At 49.2% G+C, this 11,638-nt stretch overlaps 1 protein-coding gene across 1 annotated transcript in view; it reads right to left on the bottom strand.

Annotated features, from left to right (window-relative positions):
• Positions 1–2,033: 2,033 nt before the first annotated feature.
• The window catches only part of RCOR1 (REST corepressor 1), a 117,420-nt gene continuing 107,815 nt past the window's right edge, over positions 2,034–11,638 (bottom strand). Inside the window, exons 9-12 of the mRNA XM_027521977.1 lie at positions 10,508–10,585; positions 10,232–10,289; positions 9,305–9,531; positions 2,034–6,082 (exon numbers count right to left, since the gene is read on the bottom strand). Of these exons, the coding sequence (XP_027377778.1) occupies positions 6,041–6,082; positions 9,305–9,531; positions 10,232–10,289; positions 10,508–10,585 (405 nt within the window). The 3' untranslated portion in view covers positions 2,034–6,040. The remainder of the gene's footprint in view (positions 6,083–9,304; positions 9,532–10,231; positions 10,290–10,507; positions 10,586–11,638) is intronic.

Raw genomic sequence — 11,638 nt, 5'->3', positions numbered from 1 at the left:
AAAGTGAACCAATTTCTGGACTCAAATTCCAATCTTCGATATTTATCCCCAGAACTACACTTGCCTGTAGGCAAAATAACATAGGCTGGCTCCAATCTGCTGATATTACATGATTCTTCACTGACTATCAAATGACACAGTTTAAATAAACAGTTACTGTCGTAACTGGATACCATGAAACCAGTGCAGAGGAATGAAGCAACTTCCTATCCATGGGTTGGGGTAGCGGACTAAGGTACCGCTGTGTGAGGTAAGAACTGTATACACAGTACAGTCCGCCGCTGCACGTGCCCGCGGCCAGGGAGCCCGCGGCCGGGGAGGGCTGACTGCGCCCTGCTACAGGGGCAGCTGGAGTATCCTTGAATCCCGGCGTCTGTGGGGTCCTAGAACCAATCCCCCACATACTGACGGAGAGACGACCGCATGTTATCTGCATGGAAACGTATGTGACACGTGCAAGTGAGCACGCGTGCTTGTACACCTGCTGATACGCTCTCAGAGGAGGCGCGGAAAGGGTGGGTGGCTGGAGGCCACAGGCGGGGAGCTTGCGTCCCACTGTCTGCCTTTTGTAACAAGCATGCTGGTTACCTATTCAAAAGAAGAGCAAACGTAAAGCCATTTCTTTGCGGTACAGTAGGAAGAGGAAGTGCAGAGACGCGTAAGTGGCAGAGGCCCTGAGACTGGTTCCTCTGCTGAAGGTGAAGGCCTGAGCTGCGGGTCAGGACTTCAGGGCCCTGCAGCGGGGTGTGGCATCGTTTATAAGAAAAGCAGAGACTGGCCCTGCATAGGCATGTGATGTGGCTTAAGACAGAATGAAGGGCTTTTCTGGAATGAATGAGCTTTTCTGGAAGGCAGAGAGAGCGTTTTAAGCAGGAAAGCGCCCTGATTACGGCTGGGAGACGTGGGGTGTAAGCGAGCAGGAAAAGAGGCATGTCAGGGTCAAGATGAATTCGGAGCAAGAGCATCAGCTCAGGACACTGGGAGGGGCCTGAGCTGTCACAGGACGTAGTAATGGAGGAAGGCCCTCGAGTAGGCGGCCAGAAGCAGGCGACACTGTTTCTCGTCCGATGAGCTCGGACACAGCAGTGCCACACACAGAGGAGGAGAACTCAGAGAGCGCAGTGAGGAGTGGGAACTTCATCAGAAGCCCAAACAGCCCTCACCGGGCCCACCCCAGAGCCAACGTGGCCTCCTCTGTCCCTGCCCACACACCCTCTCGGTCTCCTGGAGGAAAGCCCAGGCCCTGGCTCCCTCTGAGTCTGGACCGGAGTCACCTCCAGAGACACGTGCTGAGGTCTCTGAGCCTCTGAGCTCCTTTCCCAGGGGCCACCCCCGACAGCACCACACACACGCTCCGCGGACACTCAGTGCAGCGACCATGTCTGCCAGGGAAGGGCCTCTGGGAAGCGTCACGCAAACCCCATTCGCTAAGGGAAGTCACCACACAGAGCGAGCCCACCTATGTGTTTTACATGTTGTGTGAGGCAAGGCCGATTTTTATACAAGCGTTATCTAACCAAATCCTACATTCTGGCGAAAAAGGACCACAGAGATGGCCACTGGGCACTCAGAGTCCTCATGTGATTCAGAGAGGCGCTGAGGCCTGGGCTGTGCCCACTGGGCTGACCAGACGCAACACAGGCAGTCATCTCGCTTTCTCTCCCCCACAGTCTGTGCTCAGGTCGGCAGCCACGCGTCAAAGCCAGTGGAGCCAAAAAACCACTAACAGGAAAAAAATTCCTCGCATCAAACCTATACATTTAAGTCCTCAACTATCACAAACATAACGAATTCATGTCCACTGATTTGATCCCAACCGTAAGATGATCATATATTATAAAATAAAAAATGTAGTTCAAGTAGATCTAAAGGTTAAAAACAAAAGCACCCCAGCCGTGTGCTCCCACAGTGCGCAGTGCTGGGGAATGGACGCTTTCAGAAACCCAAAGGCCCCGGGCAAGAGGCAGGGAAAGCCCACTTGGTGCCAGTCAGGGTGGGCTGCTGCTTTGATGGAGCCTGGAGGGTCAGAACAGTTTTTTGTTTCATATTTTATTACATCAATGGCTTGAAAATTTTTATTTAACTTCAGCAAATATTGGAAATAGAAAAATGAATTCTGCAGAATTTCACAAATAAATTTTTCAGTCTCTACTAACAAATGTTATCATTCGATGGCTAAGCAATTATAATGCTATGAACATTCACCACAATGAATGTGCTGAAATAGAAAACAAGCAAAAAGAGACATTAAAATATTACTTACAACAGCATTATTACAACATATTTTCTTTAAAATTCCAACATGAATTTTTATCACTTCAAAAGATATACAGCATTTCCATTATATTTGCAAACTTAACCTTATACATCTTTTAAAATCTTGAAAAAATTTTTAAGCAATCTAAAAAGCACTTAGCAAAGTTGATAAGTCTACGTAATGGAATACTATCCGCTCCAGTACAGACTTGAGTTCAGGAGAAGGGCTGTAAACACTCATTATCATACAACATGCATAGGCTGTACTGACCTTCCTTCGCTGGACTGTAACGTTACTGCAATTGTGCTTCACTATAAGGAGGGAACGCTGCAGAGGTCCGGGGAGTGGCAGAGAGAGGATTTGTTTTGAGCATTGCACAAGATCACTAGATTCAAATTAGCTAACCACCTCGAGTCAACTTGAGATAAAGTCTCACTTGATATCACAAGCTTGAATCCGGGGTCACTCAGGTTAGATCAGGCTAGACAAGAAACACGAGGCTCTCGGGTGAGCTGGCTGCATCCGACCTTTGCTCATATAAGCAGGGATCCAGTTAGTGTAATGCACTATTTGGCTTATTTTTGGTATGCAATTATACCAATAGTACAATCTGATAATCAGAAAGACAAAAATAGGGCATAGTTGAAATTAAAGTGACAACGAGCACACTTAGAGTGGCATGTGGCAACAGTCAGCTTTCCAAACTCAACTACGTTTTCATTTTTTGATCGGAGGTTTACGACCATCAAAGGATCTGGCAGGTTAAAAACTATCCAAAGCCATCTTGAGGAACTGACGTCTGGTGGGCGCAGACGCACGGAGACGATGTGGGGAGGCGGGGGTCTACCCTAACCTCGGGGTCCGGCTGACTCCACCGCTGCCGCCCCACGGCTCCCCACTCAGCACGAGCCGGCGGGGCTGCTTCCTGCTTACGGAGCGATCCTACAGAATCCATCACTGTTTCAGACCAGTCAAAACAATATTCAAGTAACAAGGTGTTCAAATGAGTAAGTGAAAAAATGTTTACCTAACACTTTACACATCTACATAAAATTAAATAAAACAAACTTTTAATGCATATGCAATACAATTTATATCTTTCAGGATTTCTAAACTAAAAGGTAAACTATCATTTGCTGCAATGGTACTATATTTTGCACAATAACTTATACTTAGGAGAAATTTTCCACAAAAAATATATATAATTATGACATTCACATTGATAATTTTTAAGAAGACAAAGCTTAAGTGAACACTGCATCTGAAGCAGCGGTCATCATGGACCCTTACACATCCAAACACAACCTGCGGACGCACCCAAGTCTTGGTATGTTAAAAAGGGTCGTCCCATAAATAAGACCAAACCACTTCGCTTCTAAAGGGAAGTGATTTCTTGCATTTACATCATTGCAAAGACAGTGTAATGAAACAGTTTAAAACACAGTGCCATCTTATGCATGAAACTGCAACGAAGGCAGTCAGGCAGAGACAACTATCTTTTTTCCTTCTAGCAAATGAAAACAACACACCCCTTTCCCTTGGCGAGATAGCCAAAAGCCAGTGGCCATGATGGCAAGTACACCGGCACCGTGACTCTTCGGGACTGGAGACCACCTGTTGCCAGGAGCCAGATCAGGGGACGTCTGAGCACAGACGGGCCTGGCACTGCCAGTGTGCCCGCCGTGCAGCACAGACCAGCGCCAGCCCTGAAGCACTGCCAAGTGGGATCGACTCTTGAGGGACAGAGCCTGGGGGTGAAGAGAGGAAGCACGACTGGCAGACAGACCGCTGCAGCGAGGTACCCGCTGCTTCTCTAACGAGCAAGGAGGTCTGGAGAAGAGGCCAGGTGCGGCAGGAGCCTCCAGGCCGCCTGTCCCCTTTTAGCAACGTGCAAGACTCCTGCCACCTCTTGCCCGTGTTTTCCTGCCATGTTCCAATTAGGCGGCAGGCTCACGAGAAAAACAGAACGGACCCTGCACAGTGCCCACTGTTACTGTGCTGCCCGCCTGGCACGAGCGGCGGGGGTGCCGGGCTGCTCGGAGGCTCTTCCTCACCAGCCCTCACGTGACCGACAGACACTGCGTGCAGGGATGGGTAGGTGATGGGCGCCAGGAAAGTCCTGTCTCACTCCCTTTCTGATAACCTTTCTCCAGATTTCAAAAAAAGAAGTACAATTCCAAACATTCTAGGTGTCTTGCTGACCCTCTTCCTAAAGAGAAAATCAGCTGACTTAAAAAAAAAAAAGAAAAAAAAAAAGCAAGGTGCGTGGGAGTCAAAACAACAAATTTTAATTGCATATTTCAAATTCTTAAGAATTCTGTTTATGCCTTAAAGCATCTGGAATTTTTTTCTTTTTGGTATTGAAAGCACAAAAAATACTTCATTGATGCAAAAACCAACAACAGAAAAGCTCCTTCCACATATTTAGTGCAGACTGAACCGACCACAGGCCAGGGAACGGGGCACACCAGGAGGCGCAGCGCAGTCTACCCTCAGCCGCTCCACAGGCCCACGGCCTGGCAAGAGAGTAAAAGTGATTCTGGAAGTTTTAGAACATTTGTTAAATAGCTGTACTTGTTCCCAGCCCAACCAGAAGGCATCACATTCCCTTTGCAGATGGTTTCTTCCCACCTGGACCCACTAGAACCAGTGACCCAACACGTCCCTGCCTGTTCTGTAACATCGAGGAGGGGGTGCTTGCACGGCGCGCACGTGACAGACAAGAGGCCGCGTGGAGAGAGGGACAAGAGGACAGCGCCCAAAGAGCACAGAGCCTTGAGAACACCATCGCCGGCCAGCCTCGCGCCCCTTATTGCCGCCCCACGTGACACCGAGCATCTGCACTCTGTCAAGCACCTGCAGCAAGGCCTCCCCGTCTCATCTCAGTGATGTCATCTTTGGCAAGCAATCAACTTTAAAGAAGAAATAAGACACTGAAACAGAAAAGAGGGTTGAAAACACGGTTGCCAAAAGGAGAAGGCACCAATTCCCAATGTACAAGCACCAGGTACAGTGTATGGACACTCTTGGAGCTGGGGGCGGGCAGGGGAAGGAGAAGACGGGGCGGCGCCCGTCCTGGGGTGACGACGCTGAAGGCAGCGAGTGCTGGGGTCCACGATCCTCCAAGGACAGTGCAGAGAATGAGCTTTCTACCACGCGGGCAGGGAGAGGGGAGAGATTTAAGCCAAGTGAATTTATAAACCATAATTATACCTACACTGAGGGGAAGGGGAGTTGTATCAAGCTGTTTGGCACGATAAAGGTTATGACGCAGTCTGCCAATATACGGTGATTTCCGAAGAAGCATGGTATCACTTAGGTGGATGCCTCAGAAAAGAACAAAGGAAACTTCCCAGAAGGCCAACGGGTCACAGTTACTCTGAAAATCACATTATGCACAAAGTAGGGACTGCAGGCCATGCAGGAACAGAGTCGCACCTCCGAGTGACTCCTTGCTCCGAAGCCGCCAACGGGGAAGAGCTGCCGTAGGTGGGCCGGGGCTCCATGGGGGCGGCGGGCCCCGGCGACGCAGGAGCGTGCAGGCCACGGGATCCCCGCACTGAGGCGGAGTGAGAGACACAGAGAGCTCTCGGGGAAGCGGCCCCGCACGAGGAACGAGCGGAGAATTAAGGCAGGTGTAGCCCAGGACTGCGAGTGTGTGCCTTTTTGGTAATAGCTGCTTGTCCACAGAGCTGTGATGCGGATGGCTGGGTGAAGTCTGGAGGTACCTGAATCCTGGAAAATGCAGGCGTCCACACCAAGCGCTCAAGCCACCAGAGCGTCTCAGGAGGCAGACGCGTATCTGACATCAAGAACAGAAGCAGCCTGAGCGAGGAGGAAACAGAGAAACACAGACAGGTCACCAGAACGCACTGCTGACTCTGATCTGGGGCAGCCCCCCTACCATCTCCGGCCCCATGGCTCCCAGGCCAGGGCGCAGAGGCGGAGGCTGTGCCAGGCCGCGTGGGCAGGTGAGTAGGCCTCCACGGCTACATGCCTGGACCTCCAGGCCCCACTATGCCCTTCCAGCTGTGTGTCCGGGGTGAGTTATCAGGGTCCTGATCAGCAGAAGGTACCCCAACACTGCAGTCTACCTCACAGGGTTAAGGCGGACTCCCGCACAAAGCCTTCAGGTGCACTGCTGGGAGTCCCAGCACCCACCCTGTTTAGCAGACAGCTACAACATAAAGATTGTAGGATCTTCTTATAAACTTCACTGCTGCTTCTGCTGCTGCTAAGTCACGTCAGTTGTGTCTGACTCTGTGTGACCCCACAGATGGCAGCCCACCAGGCTCCGCTGTCCCTGGGATTCTCCAGGTAAGAACACTGGAGTGGGTTGCCATTTCCTTCTCCAATGCATGAAAGTGAAAAGTTGAAAGTGAAATCGCTCAGTTGTGTCTGACTCTTCGCGACCCCATGGACTGTAGACCACCAGGCTCCTCCGTCCATGGGATTTTCCAGGCAAAAGTACTGGAGTGGGGTGCCATTGCCTTCTCTGTATAAACTTCACAGGCCTTTCTAGTTCTCCACTCTCATTTTTAAAGACTGACTGCTGGACCTAGGCCTCAAGATCATCGAGGGTCTCAGAGCTTGCTGCTCCCCCGTGGTGTCTTATTTCTAAGGAAACAGCCAAACTTAGAGTCCAAAATCTGAAAACAGCTGTGCCTTCAGGTGAAATCCCAATTTATGAGAACTGTTATTAGTGAAATCAATTTCTCCTTAATAGTAATACACTTAATCGCTTTACACTTTAGAATGTTTACCTCCAAACCAGTCACCTTCAGCGTCATTCCACGCCTTTCTTGACACCTCCCCGGGCTCCATCTGTGCCCGCCCCTCCCCAGAGAACCCTGAGTCTCACACACTCAACCCTCGTGGGCTACTCTCCCTCCTCAGCTCCAAAGGAAGAAAGCCCACAGCTGATAGATGACCACGAACTTCTCAAATCTGTCTGCACTGCATAAACAGGTAAAACCTGTGGGCAGGCTGGATACCAGCAGACATCTTTCTGAGCTGCTGGACTCCACAGGAATGGAGAAATTACAAGCACACTAAGTTCTAAGCACTGATCAGACAGACGATTAGCTAGTTCCCTTAGGCCCTTGGTGGACACAGAGAAGCAGCTGGTCCTTACAGATTAATTTCCTTCTGCGGGCTAACACACAGAGACTGGAAAACCAGGGTGGCAAAGCAGGAGGCCTGGCGCCTTAAGAAGCATAAGAAAAAAGGGACTAAAGAAAAGGACGGACAGACTTTCTGGGCTAGCAAGACAGGAGGAAACATGAGCTGACAGATTAAGCTCATTAATCAACGGATCAGGCCTAAGAAAATGACGACTCTGGGTCCTCAACCTGTGGTCACACTTTTCACGCTAACTCTGCTGGAGCCGGCTGGGATGAAACCTGAAGCGAAAAGAGATCGGAGTTTCCTCTCATTTCTGCTTCATGAGCCTTAAGTCAGAAAACAGACCTGGAAGAAAGCGTTCATTCTCCAAGTTCTAATGGCCCTTCCCCAGTAATCCTCATGTTCTCAATGCTTCCTGAACTGAGTCCAGGACTTCAGGGAAGGTAATCTGTTGTTAAAGGGCCAACTAGCTGTCAGATAAAGTCACTGCCCCAAGATAAAAACACATCTTTTGCTTCTGTGCTGTCCTGTTGGTGGGCAGGCAGGGCTGGGTGGGTGTGAGTCAAGGAACCACTTGCAGTGCCAGTACTAGAGACTGTGAAGACGACTGCAAATATTTGCTGGTAGCAAAATCTAAACAGTCTGATAAAATTAGTATGCTTCTAAAATGACCTCTTCTGACAGGTGTAGATGCCTCAGGGCCCTTTCTCAAACTGGCATATGGACGCAGAGGATGGGGGTGGCTGGCAATGCCGTGCTCTCAGGGCGCCCTCCTCACAAGGCCCATGCACGCACAGGCTGGGGCCTCCAAGTCCTGCAGCCAGGCTCTGGGAGCGAAGAGTCACAGGACAGCACAGAAGAAGTGACTTCCAAGTCTTTCCTGCCTCGTTTGGGGAAGATTTTGATGATAAAGTAATGAGTAAATTAATCTTCACATTAGAATTCTCCAGGCCAGAATACTGGAGTGGGTAGCCTTTCCCTTCTCTGGGGATCTTCCCAACCCAGGAATCGAACCCAGGTCTCCCGCATTGCGGGCGGATTCTTTACCAGCTGAGCCCCAAGGGAAGCCCAAGAATACTGGAGTGAGTAGCCTATCCCTTCTCCAGGGAAACTTCCTGACCCAGGAATCGAACCCAGGTCTCCTGCATTGCAGGCGGATTCTTTACCAACTGAGCTATCAGGGAAGCCCACCATGTCAGTGAACAAACGCAAAAATAAAGTGGATGGCATGCACTCCCACCCCCTGGCCCTCCGCACTGTCTATGGGGAAGGGTGGGCGTGCAGGGGGCAGCCCCCTGCCGCAGGAAGCACGCAGGCAGCAGACGGACCCTGCAGCCTCAGGAACCTCCCCTCAATCTCTGCCAACTGGGCCAGTGGACTCAGTGCCACCACCCAGGAGGTCACAGGAACATCAGTTCCAGTCTGGAAATGCCAGGCAACCCAGGACCTAGGCTTGTCCCCATCAGTCCTTCAGCCGCTGGCCCCCCAACAGCAGCCAGGCTGGAGGTGTGGCAGCAGAGACTCACCAGGAGCCTGCAGACGCCCCTGTGAGCTCACACACCTCACAGGGGACAACATACAGTTCACATGACTGGACTCTACCGATCCTCAGGGCACTTCTGACTTATCGTTTCAGGGCCAAGTGGTTACTGTATTTAAGGAAATACTGGTAATGTGAAATATTCTGTGGCTAGAGAAAGTAGGGTGGACTTAAGAATCTGTCCAGGAATTAAAACATGAATAACGTACACAGTGACCAAGAAGTGACTAAAGCCAACACATACTACAGCATTTACGGGTAAGAGTCATTACTGACACAGCCGGAGCCTAAATCTACTTCTACAGCTGGAAAAGGTCATCAGTGAAGAAAGTAACTGGGGGTTGAGCATGAATCCAGCAGAGACCAGCTGGCTTCAGACTTACCTCGTCGTCCTCCTCAGGCATCTTGATGGAGCTGTCTGGGGACTTGACAGGTTTCTGGTTGCTGGGACCATTCTCTTCTTTCCCATGCTCTGCCTCCCATTCTTGTAAAACTTCATCTATGTTGAAGCGGCGTCGATAATTTACAAAAAAGTTTTTCACTTGCACCACTGATTTGTTCCCAATCACATCTGAGATGGCCTGGAAATCTCGGCCGTATTTCCTGATGGCTAAGGATGGAAGAAAGCGTCTTTTTCAACACAAGAGAAAAATAATAAAACACACACACACACACTTGAGACTCACCCTTGATCTAGATAAGGCAGCACGGGGGCTCCTAATAGCAGACACTATCTTAGTGTAGAAACCAATGGGAAGAGTAGCACGGCAGTCCACGTGCGAGACCAGTCACATGGTCCGCGTTCAAGACCGGTCACAGTCTGCGCTATCTGTCGTGTAGGGTCTGCACCTTCTCACCACACACCATGTGGTACAACTGAGGTCACCCAGCAGCTATCCTGTGCTGTGGACATTCCACACGGGCCTTTCCAGGGTCCCAGGACTAGAACAACCTTACATCCAACCTTACAGCCCTAACCCTCAATCGGTCCTTTCTGACTATTCAGAACCCAACAAGCAGCTGCTAAAATGAAATTTAGACACCGAGACTTCCAGATTAATGTTTACATCTTGTGAGACACGGGAAAGGAAAAAAGCAAAGCCCAAAGGGAACGCAGAAATTCAGCTAATATGATGTTCACTAGAAGGATGTCAGCTCACAGGAGTCTGTTAAAGGCAAGCGATGTCCTGGGAGCAGGATGGAGCACAACTGCCTCCTGAGGCGACTGCTCTGCCTAAGCTCTCTATTTATAAGCAGAGCTTCTACGTTTATAAGTACAAGCTTCTTGTTTATAAGTACAAGCTTCCTACCTTGTACAGCGAGCAGCTGCTCTTCCGTGGTCCAGCGGGCATTGCATTTCTGAATGACCTGGACATCCAAACGAGTGCTGTTAGCATACTACATTTAGGCGCGGGCATGTCCTTATGAGGATTAATCAATCTTATATCAGAATGTTAACATCAGCTAGGGTTATAATGAATGATGTCTATACCTTTCCTTCTAGAAGATGTGTACTGGAGACACAGTAAATTCTTAAACACATAAACTCAGGTGTGACTTCAAAGATGATATTTACATAATCTTACCTCTGGAAGTCGGTATGGTTCTATTCCACCATCAAGTTTTTCTTTTAGAGCACTATTCGTCTGTTTAATATTCTGAATCTAAGAGAAACAAGATTCTCATTTTAAAAATGAAAGACTTTTATAAAGGTATGAAAAGAAAACAAAACTATGAAAGTTAAAAGAAACAAAAAGCCAAGAGGAAAGAAGTTCCTGGTCTATATGACAGCCCCAAATACAAGGCCCCTGTTGCATCCTTTGAGAGCAGCTAACTATTAATAGATGTTTTAATTAACTTGCTGAGGGCAACAAACAAGGAACAAACAAAGAAGGGATGGTGGCAAGAAGGTTCCTGCACACACAATCCTAATCCAATAGCTCGTTAACAGGTGCCCACCTGGGCAACAGAAGGCACAATCTGAATCTGACGCCGACACTGCGCCTGGGCCCCCACCACACAGAGTGGGGCTGGGGGAGCAGAGCAGGCAGAATAAAGGCAGAAGCCCGCCCTTCAGACTTCTTTAAGGGGAGGGAAAAGCTATTTTTCCCCAACCTTATTTTGAGCAACTGTAACTTCTTCATTTTCTCACAAATTATCTTTTCCACATTCTTGCTTTGATTCAGTGGACCTAATCTTTCACTGAGCTTGCCTAATCAAAAGAAAGACACAACAGGACAAACCATTCCATCAATCCAGGGCTGCTCCTTAATTCTGCTCAGACTCCTGAGCAAGTGGGGTCACAGATGGGGCCCTTCTCACTCCGCTCTAGGTGGAGGGGAATTTCTGTGCCAAGCACCAGGGGAACTCTGGCCCTGGCACTTTCATTCTTGAATATCACTTGGGCAAATAAGAAAGCAAGCAGAGGAACAGGTTCATTTTTCCAAGGGAAACACCAAAAACATTTTGTGACCAGAAAGTGCCCTAGGCAAATGAAGAAAAGCAGCACTCTCAGAGCCAGGGAAGAGTTGGGAGATGGGTGGAGATACTGTCATATGGGCACTTCTAATACTTGTCTCTCTAAAACTTTTCATACTTACACAATTTCCAAAAATCCCACTTTCAACTACTTAGATTTCACTGATTTCCAGTTTCACAGATCCTTTCCTCCTGTGTTTTACTTCTCAAAGGTTTAAAGGCATCGGGTAGCGGGGGAG

Source organism: Bos indicus x Bos taurus, chromosome 21 (genome assembly GCF_003369695.1).
Source record: "Bos indicus x Bos taurus breed Angus x Brahman F1 hybrid chromosome 21, Bos_hybrid_MaternalHap_v2.0, whole genome shotgun sequence".
NCBI classification, from domain to species: Eukaryota; Metazoa; Chordata; class Mammalia; order Artiodactyla; family Bovidae; genus Bos; species Bos indicus x Bos taurus.
This window is presented reverse-complemented; position numbering and strand designations above follow the sequence as displayed.